The sequence below is a fragment of the Aulonocara stuartgranti genome, assembly GCF_965226115.1.
Source record: "Aulonocara stuartgranti genome assembly, chromosome: 16".
Taxonomy (NCBI): Eukaryota; Metazoa; Chordata; class Actinopteri; order Cichliformes; family Cichlidae; genus Aulonocara; species Aulonocara stuartgranti.
The window spans coordinates 340,001-363,306 of record NC_138952.1 but is presented as its reverse complement, the minus strand read 5'-3'; the positions used below and the strand labels follow the sequence as shown (position 1 = coordinate 363,306).

Below are 23,306 nucleotides of genomic sequence, written 5' to 3'. Positions count from 1 at the left end.
GGACACTGCCGCTCTTCTCCTGTCACACGCCTGCTGGGCCAGAGGTTCAGGTTCAAGTGTCGAGTTCACGACAAATACGTGGCGAGCAGTGAGAAGCTGCTCAGGTGACCCTCAGGAAGCTCAGCGTCCAGCAGGAGACTCGACACGGGCTGGTGTCGCGTGCTTTTGATCCACACCATAAAAATATTCAGTTCAGGTTCAGGTGAAGTCTTTCTGTCTGCTTCTACCAGGTGAAGCACGTTAATGCATCACCTGGTGCGTCACCTGTGACCTGCTGGAGGTTCAAAAGGTTTCGACAGGACGTCACCGAGTGTTCGTGCTCACAAAATGGAGGCCAGTGACTGTCGGTGATGTCATCGATGACCTCACAGACGTGTCACAGACTGCTGCTGTCCGTCAGCATTAACGCTCTGACGCTTCCATTTGAAATGAAACGATTTCTCTTTTTCGCATTTCCCAAACGGGAAAATTAACTCCGACTTTGATCCCGACCACGACTGCAGATCAGCCCCCTCCTCCACCCTCCTCCACACCCCCAGAGTCAGAGACATGAGGGGAAGCTGTTTTTTGCCGGCACACAGACAGTGTTTGAACAAACGTCTGGTGGCCTCATTTCCACCTGAGGAAGGACAGGTCAGCGTGTGAGGAAGGCGTCGCTGTGGTCGCTCTCCTTCAGAAGTCCGGGTCATCTGATTCACGTCAGTGTGAAAGGGTGAAACCACACGCCGGACCTGTCTGAGCTGCCGGGCCTGGGTCTGTGCTGTTTGTGGTGAAAGTGCTGGCGCGTGTCCTTAAAGCGGTGCTGCCTGGCGTGCTGATGCAGGCGCAAACAGAGAGTGATGAGGGGGAGGGTGGGGGAGGGAGGGGAGGTCTGTCTCTAAAATGAGCTTTCATGGTTTTTAATGAAGCTCGGAGGACTTAATCAAAGCTCTCTCTGAGCCCCTGGAGTGTCCAACACTTCATTACTGCAGAGCGACAGTTTGAGGCTGGGTCACGTCCTCGCTCTCTCTCATCCTCCGCTCGCTCGCTCGCTCGGGTGTGCTCTGGGGGAGGAGACGCGCTGCTTCACGTTTCCACGCTCGGGCTCAGGACAGGAGTCAGCACAGGTGCACAGACACACCTGTGCTGACTCCTGTCCTGAGCACTCTCACCTTCACCTGGATGAGTGTAAATGTGAGGAGGTGAACATCTGCTGATGCTGGGAAACAGCTGCAGTTACAAACAATCCCAGAATGCAACCTGCTGAGAGGCCAGAGCGAACAGAGTGACCTCGGGGGTCATTTTCAGGATGACTCAACGACAGCAGAGACGTTACAGGCGAACAAAAACCAGAGATCAGTCCGAGAATCTGACCGAGCGCAGAGAGCAGCGGCATGAAAACCGTTTCCTGTGAGTCAGAGCAGAAGCACGAAGCTGGTGGGGAAATGGGCGGGGCCAGTTTCTGTCAATTCTGTGTGTGTAACCTGAATCAGTTTCTCAGCCGTGTTACATCCACGAGGCTGAGAACAAACCTGCAGTTCCTCTAACATCCAGCAGAGGCAGCGGGGAGTCAGTCCCCACAGTCTCCCATGTTGACACAAACATGTTTACAGCCTGACACACAAACTGTTTGGTCTCTTTACAGGGTCTCATTTCCTGCTTCATAACACCTGAACGAAGGAGGGGAGGGGGGTTGTCGCTATAACTCACCTGTTTAACCTGCAGTAAGGCTTCGGTCAGATTTACGCTCACAGTCACAGCAGCATCTGTACGCTGCGGGCTGGACCTCTGCACCATGTTTGTAGCATTTTAATGGTGTCATGTGACCAATAATATGGCTGTGAGGTCATGACCAAGAGAAACTCTAGCTTTCTGATTGGATGTTACTGAGCTTCCTCCTATGAAAGGTGCTTGATGTTTTGGGGAGTAAATGAAGCCTCAGCCGAGCAGCAGAGGTCAAAGGTATCGGACCTGATCCCAAACAAACCTGTCGGTTAATCTGTGAAGAATCAAAGCGTGTTTCCGAGGGGCGGTCCTGATTTAAGGGTAAAATGCGCCACTCGCTCCGAGCTTTTATGCCCGCTCTCCTCGTTGTGCCAAACCGCAGCTTCCTGTTGGAGGACAACGACACAAACATGCGAGCCCTGGGATCCATCTAATCCCTGAGTCAGGGCTGCTGTCAGCTGTCCGGCAGATTGACGGGGGTCACGCTCGCTGCTCTCTGGGACGGACAGGTCGAGCTCTCTGCTGCACCGAGGTCAGCAGTCAGCGGGTCCCGCACGAAGCCACAGGAAGAGACCTCAGCGAGAGGTCCCGTCCGCTCTGCTGTCCGGGACGAGCTACAGGGCCATCTGGCTAAACCTCCGTCCCTGGAGTCCTGGTCCTCCATCCCTCCATCAGCTCTGCTCCATACTCACCAGCCTGCACAGGAGGCCAACTCATCTCAGATTTATGAGCCCCTCCTCTCCCGCCCTCCCCTCCCCTGAATTGGAACATCCCCCCGGCTGTGACACGGCCGGCGTGTTTGTCTGTTTGCTTCATCGTGCCAGGTTTCTCAATCAGTCCAAAGATCCTCGATGGTGCCTCGGAGGAAGGCTGCAGGGAGGATCTGCCTGCTGCTCGCGCTCTCTCCGCCACCTCATTATCATCCCTGCCCGCCACTGCAGCGTGATCATCCTCCACCCTGTACACAGAGGGCCTTCTTCTCCTTTCCTTTCCTTGAAGGTGGGATAATGACCCGGCAGATCAGATCAGCTATTAATCCCACTGCAGAAACTCTTTCATTCGTCCTCGCAGGCGCCCAAATTTTCGCGAGTGTCTTTAATCCAGACCGAGAACAGATGTTCGGATCAGCGCTGCCCAGGATCAAAGATGTGACACACGGGCCCGCTGGCGCCCGCTCACTAACCCGACAGGAAGTCTGAAGTGGAACGGAGGAACGAGCTGGCGTGCGGACCTGTCAGAAACTCCTCCTCCGTGAGAGGAGAACCTCTCCTGGGTTCTCCCTCTGACTCTGGAGAACGTCACAGTTCTCTGAAGAAAACCCAGTTTACCTGTGATGAGATCATGTGACCCGCTGGGGTGAGACAGCGTGATGAAGGTGACTGCTTCACTGTGTTTCTCTTTAGATTTCTCTTCAGCTCTGTAGCCAGGCTGACAAAAAGCTCTGTTGAGCCAACCATCCCTTTAATGTTAACTAGTAATGACTTCATGAACTTCTTCATTCATAAAATTTTTATCATTAGAGAAAAAATGACCAATAATCATCCCACAGATGTAATATTATCTACAGCTACTCTTAGTACCATTGATGTTAAGTTAGACTCTTTTTCTCTAATTGATCTTTCTGAGTTAACTTCAATAATTACTTCCTCCAAACCATCAACGTGTCTTTTAGACCCCATTCCTACAAAACTGCTCAAAGAAGTCCTGCCATTAATTAATGCTTCGATCTTAAATATGATCAACCTATCTCTAATAATCGGCTATGTACCACAGGCCTTCAAGCTAGCTGTAGTTAAACCTTTACTCAAAAAGCATCTCTAGACCCAGCAGTCTTAGCTAATTATAGGCCAATCTCCAACCTTCCTTTATATCAAACATCCTTGAAAGAGTAGTTGTCAAACAGCTAACAGATCATCTGCAGAGGTTTATTTGAAGAGTTTCAGTCAGGTTTCAGAGCTCATCACAGCACAGAAACAGCTTTAGTGAAGGTTACAAATGATCTTCTTATGGCCTCTGACAGTGGACTCATCTCTGTGCTTGTCCTGCTAGACCTCAGTGCAGCGTTCGATACTGTCGACCATAATATCCTATTAGAGCGATTAGAACATGCTGTAGGTATTACAGGTACTGTGCTGCAGTGGTTTGTATCATATCTATCTAATAGACTCCAGTTTGTACATGTAAATGGAGAGTCCATCCAGTGACGTTCTACCAGGACATGTCCTTCAATGCACATATTAAACAAATATGTAAGACTGCTTTCTTCCATTTGCGCAACATCTCTAAAATGAGAAATATCCTGTCTCAGAGTGACGCTGAAAAACTAGTTCATGCATTTATTACTTCCAGGCTGGACGACTGTAATTCATTATTATCAGGAAGTCCTAAAAACTCCCTGAAAAGCCTTCAGCTGATCCAAAATGCTGCAGCAAGAGTCCTGACAGGGACTAGAAAGAGAGAGCAGATTTCTCCTGTTTTGGCTTCCTGTTAAATCCAGAATTCAAAATCCTGCTCCTCACATACAAGGTCTTAAATAATCAGGCCCCATCTTATCTTAATGACCTTATACACAGCAAATCCAGCATGTCCAAATTAACACTGTCGGATTTGATTTCAACACTATTAAAGTGTCTATATGGGTCCACACCAGAGAGTGTTAATTTAACTCTTTTTGGAGAGTTGGTACGTTAACTCTGATTTAGTGTTAAACACCAAATCTGTCTGGAGTTGATAATTTAACACTTGGTGTTAAGAGTTTATATATTAACTCTCAAAGAGTATTTTAGTTTAACTGTAACGCGCGGCGGACACTAAAGCGGTCGCGCCAGAATGTCACGCTAAAAAGAAAGATTCTTTAAAATACAAGGGGGAGCAAGCGAGTCAGATACCACGGGCACAGAGAGGGAGCAAGTCTGATCAGAAACAGTTTATTACTGGGCCAGGGAGCACAAATAAAACACCCTTAAAATGTACGTAATAAAATGTTGTCTCTCTACTAAAAACAATTCTAAAACCCGTAAAACTACCATTTTCTACATTCACTAAAACCCCCCCTGCTATAATTATGCCACATGTTCATTATGGGTCCATCAGCAGGCCAGGAATTCCTCCTTTAGAGCAGAGTCCACGCCAGCCCCGTCTTCAGCAGACAAGAAAGAGCCTCCCATCTTCTTGTCCTTCCGCTGGCCCATCACTTCCCAGCCCGGCTTGCGTTCTGCACCCGAATCCATGATGCGACCACCGCCACAGCTCCCCTTGCGTCGGTGTCCTGTAAAATAACAAATAGGAGCCAGAACAATGGTCCCAGAAGCGGCCCTGGCTCATGGCGACCCTCTCCCAATCCAGCTGCACCCAGTAAACAACAGTAGAGACCCTACTCACAAATGCAGGCAGAGGTTTACCTGAGGTTTATCAGAGGCTGCCAGGGGATTCCCATGATGCATTGAGTGTTTCCTTTCCAGTCACCTTTCTCACTCACTATGTGTTAACAGACCTCTCTGCATTGAATCATATCTGTTATTAACCTCTGTCTCTCTTCCACAGCATGTCTTTATCCTGTCTTCCTTCTCTCACCCCAACCAATCACAGCAGATGGCCCCGCCCCTCCCTGAGCCTGGTTCTGCTGGAGGTTTCTTCCTGTTAAAAGGGAGTTTTTCTAACTGCTTTCATTCTGAGCTGTTGCCCATAACTGTTTTTGCATGATTGTTATCAGCTCCTCCTAGCGATCTTTGGATTTGATCTTGTGGATTGGACTCACTAGATTGTGAGTTGTTTGACATGTATACCAGTTGCTTTGTTTGCTTCTCTGCTGTTTTTAATAAGTGCTCACAGGTCTGTTAACAACTTATTCATCCTCCGTCACCCCGAGTCAGGCAGAGGAAACGATGTCCTCTCTGCTCTAACACTGACCTCAGTAACAGCTCTGAGTCTTACCTGAACTCACCTGTTTGAAGCAGGACGTGTGCGGCTCCATCATGTAGCATCGCGCTCCATCAGCGGTGTCCCAGCTCAGAGAGCGTCGCCTCAGACTGAGTCTGAGGACACGGTGGCACGTGGAGCTCGGTCTTCAGCTTGCCTCTGTGCTCGGTGTGTAGCACTCCAGGGTGTGGATGCAGACACACTCGCCTCAGAGAGTGGAAACTGTTCCCTCCCACAGTCCTCCTATGTTTCGTGAAACTGTGACGTTAGCAGCTCAGGAGTGAAGGTGAACTCATCACAGGTGCACTTCCTGTGAGAGCAGGAAGCGCAGACCCCTCCTCCCTGACAGGAAGTCAGAGATCGGGGTCTGATGATGTTTGCAGAGGCAGTGAATCCAGAGCAGTGACCTCACACTTCAATCCTGAGCTTCACTAAGTAAAACCATCATCATTGCAGGGCAGGAAGTGCGTGTCCTGGGAGGACGGGGGAGCATTAGTCATGTCGCCACTGACAGCAGTGATTTATGCTCTGTGATGACAGCGGGCTATTAGCGCTCCCCAAACACAGAAACACAAACACGCCGCCGCTGCTGATGGAGAACACGCCCGGCGCTGCACAGTAACATCACAGCCAGGCGTCCACATACTTGTGGTCAGGTGACCTGAGCTGCACGGTCTTCCTGTTTGTTTCCGTGGTAATGGATCCTATTACAACCCCCACCCCCACCAGTCAAGCATTATCATGAGGTAAACAAACTGCCAGTGGAGATTCAGACGTTAGACGGATCCTGGCTGGGGAGTCCGGCCTTCATTAAACATCATCAAACATCAAAACACGGCTCGCTAACGAGGACGCCGTTTTAAAGACTGAAAGGAAACAAGCGCGCGCAGACCTCCAACTCACACACAGCAGGAGAGGAGCGGGTGGAGACATCTCAGCTACAGGTATACCTGCAACTACTGAGCTGAACTATCAGCAGCAGCTCACAGAGTAACGAGGAAAGAAATCAGATTACTTGATTACTCTGACACCAAACATCTGGCTCTCCAGCTCAGACTGGAGCTGATCACAGATCAGTTTAACCTGACAGGTGGGCAGCAGCTTCCTCCAGCTGCTAATCAGCTGACAGGTCACTTCCTGCTGGCTCCTGAACACACCTGTGCAACACGTTTCACCTGTTTTACACACAAGCTGAACTGATGTCTGTCACAGATCCATCTACCTGCTGCTCTGTGATTGGCCTGCACACCACACCTGTAAACACCACACACAGATCACAGGAACCCGTGCTGATGATTTTCACTGAGAGGAAACAGCTGACACGGTGAGGGTGGAGCGACACTGAAGTCACAGGTGTGTGCGATCTGTGAGGCAGACAGGTGTGTCCACGTCCCTGTGATACCCACCACACACGAATCATAGTTGTCATCGTCATCATCATCATCTCCATCTAGCTGCAGCTATAACCACAGTAAATGTGCACCATCAGAAGGCTGTGGCGAGGGCGAGCAGCTTCAAACAAACGCTCCTCTGCCAGGAAGCTGTATTATGTTCATTAACCTCCCACTCTGTTAGTAAACGCTCTCATCCTCCTCTGATGTTGGGGCGGCAGGCAGGTCGCTCTAATTATCCCCCTGCAGCGCCGCGCTCCTCTGCTAATTATCTAAAGTGATGTGATGAAGTGGATGTAATCACCTGCAGAGCTGCCGGCTCTCTGACCCACATCCCCGCCTCTAAATATTCATTATCGAATTACAGGCGGCACCTCGGGACCGTTAATCTTCTGCCAACGCTCGGCCGTAAACTCCGCCCTCACAGACGTTTACGGCCGAGCGGCTCGAGTGCAGCCAACACACATCTGCACCAGAACCAGAACCAGCCCTGAATGCTGCTCTACCACACAGCTCACAGCCTCAGCTTACAAAAGGCCCTACAGTCTTTTCCTGAAGCTGGTGTAAGAGTCCAAACCTCTGTGTGACAAACACGACTCTTCAGTGACCACTCTGTGCTTACAGCCCACACCTGTGTCTGACACAGAGGACCCAGCACCGACACCTGAGGGACTCCACCCTGAGGCCAGTCTGTGATGGAGCGCACGTTTCTGAAACTCTCTCTCACACACAGAGTGTAAATAAAAAACAGATGCAGGTGTGACACTGATGACACGAATATCAACATTGTGTGTCTCTGTGTGTCACGTTTGTAAAGTAAAAGCATACTGTATTTTCCTCGCTATAAGGTGCACTTAAAATCCATTTCTCAAAAATCATCAGTGCTCCTTATGTATGAATTCTGCTTGTGCTTACTGACCTCGATCCGATTTTATGTGCTACACGGCGCTCAAAAATGTTTTAGTGCGACTTTGGTAAGCTACGAAGCCGCACCTCTTGATGGATTGTTGGAGCATTACAGCTACCGTAGTCAGGAGCCTCACGGAGTAATCTGGGTCCTAAAGTTCAGGTCTCAAAGTCAAACGAACACTGCAGCATCACTGAGAGTTACAAACTGTCTAAATTCTTTTGTCTTTAATAAAATGATCAGTGTTGCTGCTTTACCAGGTGTAACTATGAAGTTTAACTTCCAGGCATCCATGAAAACAGGATTTATTACATTTACCGGAGTTAGAAGTTAGCAGGAAGCTAGCAGGAAGTTAACTCGCTAGTTAGCTAAACATGATATAGCATGTTCTGACTGAGAGATTTCTGAAAAATTCAAACGTACAGCTCTGTTATCACTTCCAACATAAATGAAGACAGAAAACTAAACAGCAGTGACGTTTGTAGGGTTACTGAAGTTGGGCTAGCTGCTATATAATGATGTGCTACGTGACCGCTAGCTACACAGCTATGTTAGCATAACATAAACAGTGAAGCTGGAGGATGAAGCTAACTTCTTTCCACTCGATAAAAGTTAACGTGAGGGTTCCTGATGGTCAGGGACAAATGCAATCGCATGGCAGGATGCTGTAAACGGACCAAACTTCAGTCAGGAGAACAACTGAGATAATCCATCCACAATACGAGGTTAGTCATTAATATACTGCAACAACATGGGAATAGAGCAGCTGCAGAGAATTCAACATTAATCAATCAATGGTACAGAAGTGGAGGAAGCAAGAAGAATGAGCTGAGTAAAGTTTGATTTATCTGACTGTTTTGTTTCGCTTAATGCTCCTTGTAATTAGACAAATATGGTAGTTTAGACAGCACCTTTCACAGACAGAGGTCATCATGACACTATCATAAATGCATCAGGTCTGCTCTACTTAAAAGCTTTTTGTAGCTGCTTTCTGAAGGTTAATGTTAAAATGGGACTTAGATCAATGACTTTAAAACAGGAGTTAAATGAGCTCCTCTGTTTGAGCGAGTCAGCAGTGTCGCTGTGACAACCTGTCAAGCCTTTATAGTTTGGACAGGTCCTGAGACTATCATCTCAGTTCACTCGCTGACACCTCTGATCTTCTGATCTAAGTTCTGAAAAGCAGGTTCCTAATGTCTGTTTTAAGTTTCGCTCCAGGGAAAGAGCTTTATCAAAAATAACACCTATGTTTCTATGAGACACCTCGACCAGCTATGTAAAAAAGAAAAAAAAGGTTATCTTATCTTAATTGTCCTGTTCAGTGCTGTCTGGGTTTAAGTAGCTGTTGTTCAACCATTCTAGAAAAATATTGTCATCTGACATTTTTCACCATGCCATAGTTTTCTTCCATAGAAGTTTAACATACACTCACGTGTTTTCCTGTTTTAATCGGTGCCACGTGATCCATAATGGATGAGCCGTGGATAAGAGTGTTTACATCAGAGAACTGTCAGCATGACAGAGCAGCGGCGCTCTCAGTCATTATGAGTGTTTGTTTAGAGCTAAAGTCAGAATTATGGTCACTTAACCGTACGTCCTCATCAAACGCGTTGCTAATGCTGAGGCCCAAAGAAAAGACGAGGTTCAAGGTGTGGCCTTATAGATGGGTCGGTCCAGAAACTGAATCAGATACAGGTAAGAGTTCAGCTGCCGGGTTTGATTTCATCATCAATATATCAATATAAAATATATATAAAATATAAGATCAGTATAAAATCAGAATCAGAACTAAGAAGACAGCAGCAGGGCCAGGAGGGCAATAACTTCAAAGAAGAGCAGTTTTCAGTTTGCATACCTCTGCACGTGTAACTGTCCTTAAACACAGCAGGCAGTCCACGGGCACCTAAACGGGGGCGCCCACACGGGAGCAGCCAACAGGGCACGGCTCGTTTAGGTGGATAACCTCGCCAAACAGAAAATCCAAGGATTTGTTGGAGATGGGCTAAATGCTGGCAGCACAGGCTTCACATCAGCTGGTGGCAGTGAGACTGACAGCAAACACCTTGTCCGGTCTCCAGCTGCGCCACGGTGATGCAAGCTGCAAGGACACAGCGGTAAGGCCGCAATCGACATAGTCCAGAGCATCCGGCAAGAAAAACCCAGGCTGCAGCGGCCGTGAGTACGGGTTTCCAACCACAACCTGACAGTAAAAACTGGGGACGCCTCCAGTCCAGTCGGGGAATCTCCGACCTGGAGGCTCGTCTAATCTGCACCTGGATGCCGGCCCTACGGCCTCGTTCTCTCAATTTCTTCTTCACATGTCCCGAAGGACGTTTCATGAGTGATATGAAGAATTCAGGTGAGGAAGAGGAGCACACATGTTCTTATAGCCCAGTCATCATGGAGGTGCTCCATGATGCTGCATCACATACTGGTTTAGGGAAGAGTGGTCATAAATCACAGCAGCACAGACACATTTATTAAATATTGGGGTTGATGTCGCAGGCACCGTCTTACCTTTTATTATTACGATTTATACTGATACTGGTTTTATTGCTGGTTTATATACTGGTTTATACTGGCTGCCTGCAGTCACGCTGGTCCCTCTCATGAGTAGTGTGGGAGCTGAGACTGAAACTCTTGCTCAGTAGTTGTTTGCGACTGCTGATCCTTCAGACGAGCTGCTGAAGAGAAGCAGCAGGACTGAGAGTGGAGGAGACCAGCTCCTCCTGTGATGGTTGAGGGCTGGATGCTCTGTCAGGAACAATAGAGGACAGTAGAACTGAGTCTGGCTGAATTAACGGAGGCTAATTACTATGCTAATGTTTACCTGGCAGCGGCGGCGCGGAGCCCGGGGCCGCACTGAGCGCCGGGTGTTTGTGACAAAGCGGCTCAGATCAATCTGAATTAATAGATCTGAGACCAGAGAAACCCCCGACCAACACCACACAACACTGAGCTGGAAATGTGCCACCTCCACCTGCTGAGACAAAGCGCACGGCATCATGGGAAATACATGCTCTGGCACACAGAGGAGCCCGATGGTAGGCTGCATGCACCTGAGTCACAGAAGCTCTTCAAACATGTCACAGAGACAGAAACACACAGGTGCAGTTACCTGTCTCCCCTGATGGAGGCAGTGCTGGTAAAGACAGGAAGGTGATGCAGCTGCAGCTCAGCAGGTGAAGATGAACATGATGATGATGATGATGATATGGAGGGGGGGGGTTCATCCCTCCTCCATCTAAACTCTCAGGTCTGTTTCTGATAAAACCCTGTTAGCAGACTGAAGGTGGAGGGCCTGGCTCTGAGACTGTGTGTATACATGACGCTGTTTCTTCACGTCAGTTAAAGTCTCAACGACGAAACACTCTGTGAGGGTTGGACATCACCATGATTTAAGTCACATGACCTACTGTGCAGGGCACTCAGGTGCCTCTGCAGGTGTGAGTGTTGCTCTGATCATATGTGTGTAGCTGCTGCCTGTGGAGGCCTCTGGCATGTTAATGAGGCGCCACTGCGAGGAGGACAATAAGCTTCCTGTGTGAGGAGCAGGGCGAGGAGGAGGAGGAGGAGGAGGTCACCACTGTGAAACGATCTCAAACACGCGGCTGACGTCACGTTTACGGTGGCAGATGTGCAGACAAGGCGAGCTGATGCTGCTGTTTTTAGATCCACCATCCATCTGTAATGTGGAAGTCTGGACCACAAGACTGATGGTTGCACTTTAAAACTAAAACGAGCCCACTGAGCTACCTGCAGTCAGCTGAGACTGAAGGAGTCACCTGATAATGATGAAACGTTCCTCCCACTGAAACGTCCAGATGAACAGAATCAACCTGGGATGACCTTCTTAGGTTTGTGTTTGCGATGAACCGGTTTGTTTCTGAGTGTGTGGTTGGGTCTGAAGTACACTGGTGCTTGGAGAAGACTCTCCTGAGCTCCTCTGATAAACCTGCTACGTCAGGGATGGTGTTGTTCCTTTTGTCCTTCTGAATCTCCCTCGTTGCTGTCTGACCTTCTTTTCTGCGCATCTTTGCTGATTTGATGGTAACCACATTTTCTTTACACACGTGTGTTGCTTTTCTTCCCCTTCTGGCTTAGATTTTTTATTTTCTAACATCACTATAACCACCACCATCATCATCCCCACCTTCATCCTCACCTGCTGCAGACTCCTGAGTGGAGGTTAAAGGTGGTGCTGTCCTGAGATCAGCTGTGCAGCGTGTGATAATCTGAGTTTAGGTTTTCTTCCACGTGAAGCTGTTTCACTGAAGCAGACGTGTTAGTGAGTGGTAACCAGCAGGAGGAGGAAATGACCTCACTGAGGGTGGACCACAGGCACAGACTGACGTGGTATTGAACCCAGCGCTGCGTCTGTCAAGCAACCTGAACAGATCTGAGGTCAGCAGGCTCGCTGATCTCCTCCTGCAGCCAGAGGAGATCAAAGATGGCCTCTTCTTGTTTATACAGGGAAGAATAGCAGGAGGAGGAGTAAGGGGGGGGTTACACCAGAAGCATAAATGACTGGGAGCATGGCACCTCTTCATATAAATACCCCCATTTGCCTCCCGAGCGTGGGGCTGATAAGCGCGGGGAGCAGAGGGAGGAGAATCCCCCTCCTGCAGGAATTCAAAGCAGCTCCGGCGCCCGGATTTAATTTGCATTCGGGGGAACGATAGCGCGGCGCAAGGCGGTGGTTGGAACGCACTCAGTGAGGCAGCGTGCCCGGCAGCTCTGCCAGAGAGGACAGTCTGGGGGCCACCTGCCCCTCGCTTTAATCCACAAGTATTTGATTTGGAGCGTCAGGAGCGCGCCGCCTTTGATGTGCATTTGTCCCGTGGACACAACATTAAAGACTCTCCTTCAAGCTGGGGCAAATTCAAATACCGTTACCTTCTTCTAAGGATTGCAAATGTGCTTAAATATGCCCTTTAATGGTGTATTTCGCTCCAACCGTGAGCTCAATAAATTAGTTCCCCGTGTGAGGAGAGGCCTCGGCGCTCGGCGGCTGCGATTGGCCACTGAGGAGCGCGGCTTCATTCCTCTGTTGTTCTCTAAGGGTAAAGTGACGGAGAAGGGAGAGGCGCCGCGCTCAGAGTCCAGCATCAGTAAACAATCAGGGTCACGTGACCTCCAGCCACGCCACGGCCGCTTAATTGAGTCTTTGATTTGCTGACTGTTTGCTCAGCGTTCACCGATTCTCACTGAGGCGGCGTCTTCACACCAGCTGTTAGCGGAGCCATGACATTGACGGTGTGGAAGTGACATCACTCTGCCAGCCCTGTGACGATAAGGAGGCGGTTAATATTCATGCTGACCACTCTGCTCTTGTCCAGCTCCAGACTGGACTCTGCATGAGTCACAGTTCAAAATAATCCCTCTTTGTCTTAACCACATCGTTGGTCAGAAACAATGTGACAATATCAGGAATAGATGTGTGTTTATGCACGTTTTCATGTGCTGATGAGGAAGAGGTGGAGATTACCAGCTGGTCATATAGCTCAAGCTCACCTTTAACTGACACGTTTCAGCACTTTGTGCTTGTGTTTCGATGTTCATCCGATTTTGTCGGGGATCTGGAACAGTCTGACGGAGCTGCGCTGGGGCACGGAGGGTTAATGAGGACTGTTTCCTGTTCTTCAGTTTGTCGCTGTGTGTCAGGCTGTTGCTCTTGTGCTAACTGCCTGATGATAAAACCATGTTCAGTGTGTGTGTGTGCACAGCCACTCGTGTCCGTCCCTCTGGTCTCTGATGATGTTGATGTGAGCGTGGTGTCTCTGAGCTGAAGGTGGCGGGACGCTCACAGGGATTAGCATAATTGGAGTCTGATTTACGCTGACACGATGCTAATTAGCATGATCTCGTGTCGCGCCGATAAATAATTGAAACGAACCGTTTTTGGCCTTTATCGCAGAAACACGTGAAGGGCCCAAAAACATCACAGCGCATCACTGGAGCGTGTGCGCTGCGTTGCCTGGTGTTCAGGGTCACGTCAGCTGCTGGTGGTTTTCTTCTTCCTGTGTTTATACGTCAATGATGCTCCATCATTAGTTTGTGTGACACTGACAGCAGAGCTTTGATAGGCAGCTGAGGGATTGTGTAGACGTACAACATTCAGTAAACAGGTGTTTGCAGTCAAATGTAGTGATAATAAGAGAATACACGACCTTCAACACAACTAAAACTCATCTCAAATGATGGCTGACATCACCAGTTTCATATGATGTGTTATCTTTATGGTTCTGTTTTGCATTTTATTGTATTATAACATTTAGTGTTGGGACTACAGAGGAAAAGTAGCCTTTTGGCATATTTACACTGGTATGTGTTCATTAATGTGCATCGTCCCTTTAAATAAATTCAAAATCTAAAGCTGTCAGTTTCTGTTCACATGTGCAGAGAAAGGAGGAGGCGGAGCAGGAGGACCAGTGGAAGACTTCAGAGCAGGTCCATGCAGAAGGTTGGAGTGACAGAGGCGTGTGGCGCCCCCTAACGGCCGTCTCATAATTACAGTGTAAACCTGAGGCTGTGGTCACACACCAACACATCCCTGTCCTAACAAGGACACACGTATGATCTGTGAGTCACGTATGAACAGAACAAAGATGAAACCATCGGCAGCGCTCTCTTACACAGCAAAGGCACGACTTCTATGGTTCCACGTGTTCACTCAGGACAATGAAAGTGCTGAAGTTCGGTTTGTGTTGAAGCTGTTGGAGACTGAGCTCACAGTTTCTGCTGCTGCTTGTAAATGAAGGAGACCATCACTGATCATTGATGAGGTGGCAGAAGGTGAGCCTCTGTGGAGCTGAGCCATGACATGTCTGCAGGTCACTCTGAGCTGGATCATGTGATATCACCTTGTGGCCATCTGATGTGACCATGTGACCCTGGAGCAGCAGGAGAGCAGCACAGCTGTGAGTGTAACGTCAGCGCTGTTCACTTTGGATTCATCTTTAAATCCTCTTAAATCTTAAAGGAAGCAGCAGCTGCAGATTCATGCTGCAGGATGATTAAACTGCAGCGCTGCTTCTTTCCTGCCGCCACCACACACATGGCGGCGAGCCTCCGCCCTAATCGCTCCAACAACAGATCGCACTTCCTGCACTCCAAGATGTATTAAAGATTAGGAGACTCTGCTCCTTTATTCAGCTCCTAATCAAACCGGAGATGAGCTCCTGCATCGCATCGAGGCCACAGGTCACATGACCTCATCTCGTCAGGGACAAAGGTGCTGCTCAACACGCCAACAACACGCTAACAACACGCCACAGACTGTCAGTGCAACATGAGCTCAGGCTTCTCATGGCGACCTCTGAATGAATCGACGCTGAAGGTCGAAGTGTGCAGCGGGGTCACCAACGCCCACCAGTGCACTCTGACACAGAACCAATCACAGCTGAACGCTTGCAGGCGTCACAGTTAGAACAAGCTCCTCGAGCTCTGGCAGATCAAACATGGAGGACTGCAGGGAACGATGGAGCTGTTCTGAGAGTAGAGACAAACGTTCTGTAGCTGATTCTCCGAACTGTGAAAAAATACATTCAAAGGGAAGAAAGAGAGACAGAAATGTCCGTAAACCAGCACGAAGGCAGCGAGAGGCAGTGCAGAGCGATGGTCCCTGCTCCGAATCGGAGCCTCTGCTTCGGAGAATGAAAAAGGATAAGAAAGAAACGAGGTTCCTTCGAGGCGTCTTATTTAAAGTGATGAATATTTAACGCGGCGAGCAGCTACAGACCCGTCTCTGCGTCTGCAACATTCATGACGTTTGCTCATAAAAGAACAACACAGCCCTTTAACGAGTTCTTTATCTCCAATTATCAGCAGAATAACAAACGTGTCACAGCGAAGGGTCAGCCATCACAGAGCCAATCATGCGAGGCCTCGTTGTGTCCAGCTGAGAACAGATGTGCTGAAGTCACCGAGATGGAGTGAAAGGCTTCGTCTGTGGAAACATCGCAGAACCAACAGCTGCTTCATTTGTGTGACCTTTGAGATTCTGAAGTCACATGAAGTTGTAGGCGTGACCCTGGGTGATGAAACATCAGCCTCAGAGACAGAGTGTTCACACTCAGAGTGAGTGATGCAAAGGAAGTGGAATCCGGGAGAGCGGCGAGAGAACGACGACGAGTGACACTGAAAGGACCTGACAGTCAGTTTCTGCTTCGATGCAGAAGCAGGAAAAACATGAACTTCCTGTGGCTTCACTGATTGGTCCATAGTCTTAATTAAACATGACCTTCATCATGGAGTAGTTCAGACCAATGACATGACTCAATTTCTGACCTTTAACCCCGGAGCGCTGTCTCAGGGACGTCCACAGCACACACACTTCATTCTTTTACAAAATAAGAGACAAAATAAGTGTGAAACAGATGTTTGGGAGACCTCCAGAATAAAAGGCGTGTAATCTGGGTGTAAATCCTCCACGTTGAGCTCTCACTGTTTCCCTCAAGAACCAAATTAAAGTCACTTCAGTCTGTAAGCAGCTTTGAAGAGTGAATCACAAAATACCTTTTCTGTGCTGCGGACCGAAGATCAGCTGCTAAAGCCGGAGATTAACGTCCTGCCGGAGCCTCGGCGGATTTCATCTCATCTGGATGGAACAAAGGTAACGACGGGTCGGCCGAGTGCCGGGCACCGAGGTCAGCACGGACAGCTTCATCGCAGATCAGCTCACAGGAAACCAGAACCTGGTCTGATCCAGAACGACGTCCACAGCAGCCCACTTCAGTAACACAGCTGGAACATCTGCAGGCCTGTCTGAAGACCTCAGCAGCACCATGACAGAGGCTTCCATGTGTCAGCTGTGAGCTCCAGCAACACCTCAAAGTACGCGCCATAATCACCATGAATACCAGCCCTCACATGACCCCCTCACAACCTCCGGACCCTCAGCTGGACCCTCAGAACCAGGCCTCATGAAACACTTAGTTCCAGACCCCGTCTTTGTTTCCTCTGCTGAGGCTGAGGGCCAAACGTCGCTCTGCTCTTTTCATCTGACTGAGATGCTCGCTCAGATTCAGACCGGCATGAAAAATTCATTCTTACTCAAAGCTCTCTTCATTATTTCAGCCTCAGTTCTACGAGCTTCCAGGAAGACTTGGACGGAGGGTCTGTGCGCACTCCATCACAGGCTCCATCTGTGCGTCGCCTCGTTTTAACGATGCAGACCTCAGAGTCAGTGCGAGCTGATAGCAGCAGCACTGCAGACATGAAGATCAGCTGCATCGAGCGGCTTCCTGTCACCTTTGCACTCGTCGCCTCTGCTGGAACATTTTTCTGCTCGCTAACCTGAGAGTGTGAGGTCAGGCAGTGGTGCTGAGTGTCCCGTTTCTCTTGGTGCCCACAGCCCCGAGGCCCTCAGGTATCACAGTGAAAGGCGAGAGCGAGCGAGAGCGAGCGAGAGCGGTGATATCCGAGCACCACAGGAAGTCAGCATTGTTTGTGGAGCGTGGCGAGAAGCAGGGAGGAAGGACGGCAGCTGAGTAAACACGTTCGTCCTCTCACTGCCATAACCAACCATTAGATCTGATGTCAGCGATGATCAGACACACAGACTGTGAGGAACCTTGGAGTCATTTTTGACCAGGACATGTCCTTCAACGCACATATTAAACAAATATGTCAGACTGCTTTCTTCCATTTGTGCAACATCTCTAAAGTTAGAAATATCCTGTCTCAGAGTGACGCTGAAAAACTAGTTCATGCATTTATTACTTCCAGGCTGGATGACTGTGATTCATTATTATCAGGAAGTCCTAAAAACTCCCTGAAAAGCCTTCAGCTGATCCAAAATGCTGCAGCAAGAGTCCTGACAGGGACTAGAAAGAGAGAGCAGATTTCTCCTGTTTTGGCTTCCTGTTAAATCCAGAATTCAAAATCCTGCTCCTCACATACAAAGTCTTAAATAATCAGGCCCCATCTTATCTTAATGACCTTGTAGTACCATATCACCCTATTAGAGCACTTCGCTCTCGCTCTGCAGGCCTACTTGTTGTTCCTAGAGTATTTAAAAGTAGAATGGGAGGCAGAGCCTTCAGTTTTCAGGCCCCTCTTCTGTGGAACCAGCTTCCAGTGTGGATTCAGAGGCTAAAAACCTCTGCTTCCTCAGACTGGACTGATCATGGTGCCTGCATCATGTTGTCTCAGAGTTTCTAATGACTCAATCAGCTGGTTTCAGCTGCACCAATCAGAGAGCAGCGCTATGAGTCCAAGAACACAGACACCGATCAGGAAATGTCAACCATCAGCAGTGTGTTGATGGTCGAGCTCCTCAGCTGGATGTTCGACGTGTGGCCTCAGTCTGTGTCAGACTGGAGCACAGGGAGCAGATCAACAGGAAGTCAGATGGTTTCAGCAGGACAGTGAGAGCCAGCTGTCACATCCTCAGAGAGACACGAAGCTCCACAGAGCTGAGGGAGCTTCAGGTTCCTGTTACAGTCACACAGCATCATCTGCAGCTGTCAGCTCTCTGAGTGGCAGATTCAGCATGAAACACTCGTTTTTTAAATCTGTGTCCGACCAAAGAAGCTCCTGACAGAGGACGCTGCGCTCAGAGCACCGCTGAGCGTGGGAAAATTAAACCTTTGTGTGTTTAATCACAGTGCAATCTGCCCGGGCTGCGTGGCAGATTAATCAGCTGGACAGTGAATTAGCAGCGAGCTCTCGTGCTAATTTCATGGGTAATCTGGGTGTTGATGGACGGAGCTGTCAGCGCTCAGAATGACTCTGCTGTCGAGTGTCCGTGCTCCGTGGATTATTCAAGATTATCTTGTAATTCCTCTTTAATCTGCAGCTTGAAGATTGCAGAGTCGCACTCGGCAATAAAGCGAGTAGCGTCTGATGAGATGAAATCCCCACAAACTTTCCGATCAACACGTCCACATGTGGCGCTTTCAAACAGCAGCTTATCGGACCGCTGCCTCCACGCCACCGTCCGGCCTCACGCTTCCAGTCTCTGCATCACAACACTACAGTACCCATGAGCCTCTGCTGCCGGCACCGCTGTTTCATTGTTCCTCAGGAAGTCGCTGTCAGCTGATTCCAGACCAGCTCCCGCTGGGCTTCAGGAATGATCAAAGAAAGCCGATGTTCCTGAAGCGGTAAGTGGTTCTAGCAGAAGCCACTCGCAATGGAAACGATCATTTCTGCTGGTTTTATTCACAGACGATTCTCGTGTCTGCAGCAGGAAGTGAGATTTATTTTGAAAAACAGTCAAACTAATCAGAGTAAAAGCCCCACCGAGCTGTTCAGACGTTAACGGGCGAACAGATGAAGGTTACGCACGTGCATCGCTGCTGTGGAGTCTCCTGTAAACACACACACACACACACAGCTCTCACTGTGTCGCAGTCTGTGTTCGGTAAGAAGAGTCACCTGCTTCACCCGTGACGTCACTTCCCCCACAGCATGATGGGACATGAACCAGCACACTGCCTCATCTTCCTCTGAGGTTCAAGCGGTGTTTGCTCATGGGAACTCCAAACAGGCTGTTTTAAAACTGACCAATCAGAGGACAGAAGAACCTTAGAGCCAAGGCTCCTTAAAGGTGCTTCATACTGTAGAGAGCTCCGGTAATTCAGAGAAACTCGACACTCAGACCTCCCGTGGATGAGTCACAGTGACAGTGGGAGGGAAGACACCCTTCGAACAGGAAGAAACCGACAGCCAATCCAGGCTCAGGGAGGGGCGGCCCTCTGAGAGAGCACACCTGCATGAAGGTGAATACAGCAGACCCTCGGGGTCAGACAAAGGGACGAAGAGGTCATGTGACAGACAGAAGCTGAAACTGAAGCGTTCACATAGCACCCCGCCTCCCCCGCCATCCCCCCGAATCTTTCAGGACTCAGTGATCCTGATCCAATTAGTGGGAGCCCTGCAGCCAGGAGGGGCATCACGGTCCAGCCCCCCACCCCCGCTCAGTAAAATCAGCTGCTAATTAATGCACGCTGGCATCTTCACGCAGCTGTCGGGCTGTGCGGGGACGACAGTGATCCAGATCACATCAGCCCTGCGGCTGGCACTGAGCGCGCTCAGTCCCGCTCCTCCTCACACACACCCGAGGCCTCATTTATCGACCGCTCAGCTGTGCACGCCAAAGCTCCCACGCTCACAGGGACTCTTCATCATCACTGTTGCATTAAACATGTCAGGAGCTGGAGTTTACCTGTGTCCGTCAGCTGATCGAGGTTACTTCCTGTCTCAGGTGCGAGGCTGACGCAGGAAGTGGTGACAGGTTGTTAATGAGCCTGATAACAACCACAGACTGTACATAAAAGATGGATGAGGTGAGCCGTCAGCTGTTGTGTGAACGTCTGATTGTTCCTTCACCTGTCGACACATTAGAGTCTGTTTCTACTGACAGTGGAAAACGCCAGTCACATGATTCACAGCAGAGGTTTTCAGCGGCTGACCAGAACCAGGCCGGCAGCGACACCGCGTTTCCCACAGCTCAGCAATCAAACCTGTGACCTCTGACCTCACAGATGAGGGCCGAAGCTCAGCGATCTGAGGAGCCTCGCTCTGACCTCTCGTGTTCAGTCTGGGTCTGTGACCCCGGTCTGGACACCGTTCAGAGGTCGGCTCCTGCGTGTTCAAACCCCGCCCTTGTCGTCAGACACAGCAGCATGGCGTCCTGATGTGATCGGTGCTGATGGTGTCAGAGCAGATGAGCGTCAGGACGCGGCTCTGTAATAAGCTGCGGGAATATTCATGACACGCTCGCTCTGCCCGCGGAACTGATGACATATGGCATGCCAACATGCCGAACATCGCCCACCATCAACCATTAGTGGGCGAGTCCTCGAAGGTGACGGCGCCATGCCGACCTCGTTAGAGACACGACAGCCAGAACAGAGTCACTACGTACATTTACACCACAGAAGAAGAGCGTCAGTCCTGAGGCGTTCACTGTCTGCTTTCACATCAGGTTTTTACACTTCCTCCGGCGTGATTAGTTCGCGATCACCAGATCGTCTCAGGTGAAGGTTCACGAGTCAAAACTCAGCCCACCGCCATCGATGTCACGGCCATGTTTCAGGCTTTAAAAGCAAAGATGTGTTTTCACGCCGTTTCTCATCCTGTTCCAGGGCGGGAGCCTCGTCTGGGGTCTGTTCAGGTTGTTTCTGCGGTTCAGAATAAACCCGACTTAAATTTTCTTTAAACCTTTGACGCTCCGCCCCTCAAGGAATTTCCAGGACCAACACCTGGGCCAGGTTTGGGTGTTGATCACATGACCAGAACAGTTTTTACAAGACAATGTTTGGCAGTGATGATGGTGTCATCCAATCAGGAAGCAGTGGCCTCCGCGGCTCTCAAACAGCATGTGTGACATGAGCACAGCGCCTCACTCACGTACGGCGGCTGGTTTTTGGTTTTACTGAATTTAAAAGTGAAGCGTCTCTGCCACCGATCAATCGGCTCAATAACGGCGGTTCTGCTAGAGGCTGCGTGACGGTTCAGAAATGACTTCAAATAAATAAACGTTTGTTGTTCTTATTTGTCTCAGTGTTTTGGCATAAATGGGCTTCCATACCTGAATAACAACACAACGTGTGATCGTGTTAATTCTGATTTTATGTCATGTTTATCAATAACAAACGAGTCCATTTCAAACATATCAGAAAGGTTTTACAGCATCTTCAGCAGAACCACAAACAAACTTCAGAATCCTGGACCAGGTCCAGGATCAGGACTAGGACCCAGAGTTAAACCAGGATCAAGACCAGGACCTGGTCCAGTCTGATCAGTCCTGTGGAGGAAGAATTGGCCTCTTTGTGGGTCCAGCACAGAACTCCTCCAAGAACCCAGTCTGAGGAGACCAGAACGAGTCCAGACTCGTGGGCTCAGAGTTGGCTCTCATGCTGAGCTCAGTGGCGCCGCAGGTCAGACGCGATGGTGGCAGCGGTGTGTTCAGGGACACGGGGCTGACAACAAATCCTGGAAACGCGGCTTCAGGGCGGCCCAGGAGTAGGCCGAGGTGTCCACCTGCAGAATCAGAACCACATGCTGACGGAGGAGGTCGTCACCGCACGACACAGTTAATCGGTTAAATGCCGTTACCTTGACGATATGTCTACGGGCAACGTCGGGCTTCCTGCAGAGTCCCTGCAGCCGCTTACAGAGCTGCTCAGGTGTGGAGTACAGGTACTGTGCTGCATTAGAGAACAAGTAGTAGTTTAGGTGTGCTCCTTTAAGGACAGCAGAAGAAGAAGCTGCAGAGACACAGGTGTGCTCACCTGGAAATATCTCGGGGTAAACGAGCGCCTTCGGACACAGAGGGAAGCAGCCGCAATGCACCGCCTCCAACCTGCAACACATTCAACACGTGACTCACCTGAGAGCCAATGAGAGAGCAGAGCATTCTGCACACCTGTACCAGCTACCATTACCTGAGAGTCCTGACCAATGAGAAACCAGGAATAAACAGAACTGACTTCCCCTCAGTTATCACCTTACAGAGGCTTTTATTTTGTTAAAATAAACTTGTACTTTTCCCCCCTTCTATCTACATGCAGGCATTTATTTTGTTGAGTTTCCTGTTCAGTCAGCAGGTCTGAGTGATTAAGTAGCACTCTGCCTGTTAGCATGCTAACACTAGCGTGCACTATCGCCCCCTCGGACGGCGCTCTTCTTCTTCTCTGCTGTAATTGGTGCAGGATTCTTTAGCAGAGGAACTTTTGACCATGTGGTCATGTGACTGCCTTGATGTGACTCACTGATCAATAACCTGATCATTAACAATCAGTGCAGAGGCGAGCTGCTGCCTGAGAGTTCAGCTGCTCTGACGCGATTGATCAATAATGTGATCGCTAATGACCCGATCATTACTGCTGTGAACAGTCTGAACATTAGCTGGATTCCTCGGTGCTGCAGAGTCCTCGTGTGTGCTCGTTTCTCTCATCTGGGATCAATAGAGCTGACATGAATCAGGTGAACATCACACGGATGCTCCGAACTGTCTGATTGGCTGATTCGGGCTGACTGAAGTCACACCTGCAGGACTCTGCTGGACTCTGGACGCTTTCAAAGAGTCCTTGATGTGACACCTGAGTGAAGACTCTGAGGCCTGGGAGGGATGCAGAGACTCTCAGATCAGGACTGCACCGACCGCTGCGACGCCTGCAGTGGAATCAAACGCACCCCGAACAGCAGCAGCTCACGCTGAATTATTAAAGGACACAAACTCAGACATGACCACTAAATAACAGCAGCAGGACATGGTCCGCCAAAATAAAAGCTTCCTTCATACAATGTACAGCAGCGGTCCCCAACCCCCGGGCCTCGGACCGGTACCGGTCCGTGAGTCGTTTGACACCGGGCTGTGAGAGTTGAGGCTCAGGTGTGAAATGTATAGTTTTCAGGGTTTTTATCGGTTTTCA

General features: G+C 49.5%; 1 protein-coding gene across 2 annotated transcripts in view; it reads right to left on the bottom strand.

Annotated features, from left to right (window-relative positions):
- Nucleotides 1-21,483: 21,483 nt before the first annotated feature.
- The window catches only part of gtdc1 (glycosyltransferase-like domain containing 1), a 24,604-nt gene continuing 22,781 nt past the window's right edge, over nucleotides 21,484-23,306 (bottom strand). Inside the window, exons 9-11 of one of the 2 annotated variants that reach the window (XM_082509185.1) lie at nucleotides 22,164-22,234; nucleotides 21,988-22,079; nucleotides 21,484-21,912 (exon numbers count right to left, since the gene is read on the bottom strand). In XM_082509185.1, the coding sequence (XP_082365311.1) occupies nucleotides 21,838-21,912; nucleotides 21,988-22,079; nucleotides 22,164-22,234 (238 nt within the window). In that variant the 3' untranslated portion in view covers nucleotides 21,484-21,837. The other variant, XM_082509186.1, reaches the window with a different exon arrangement.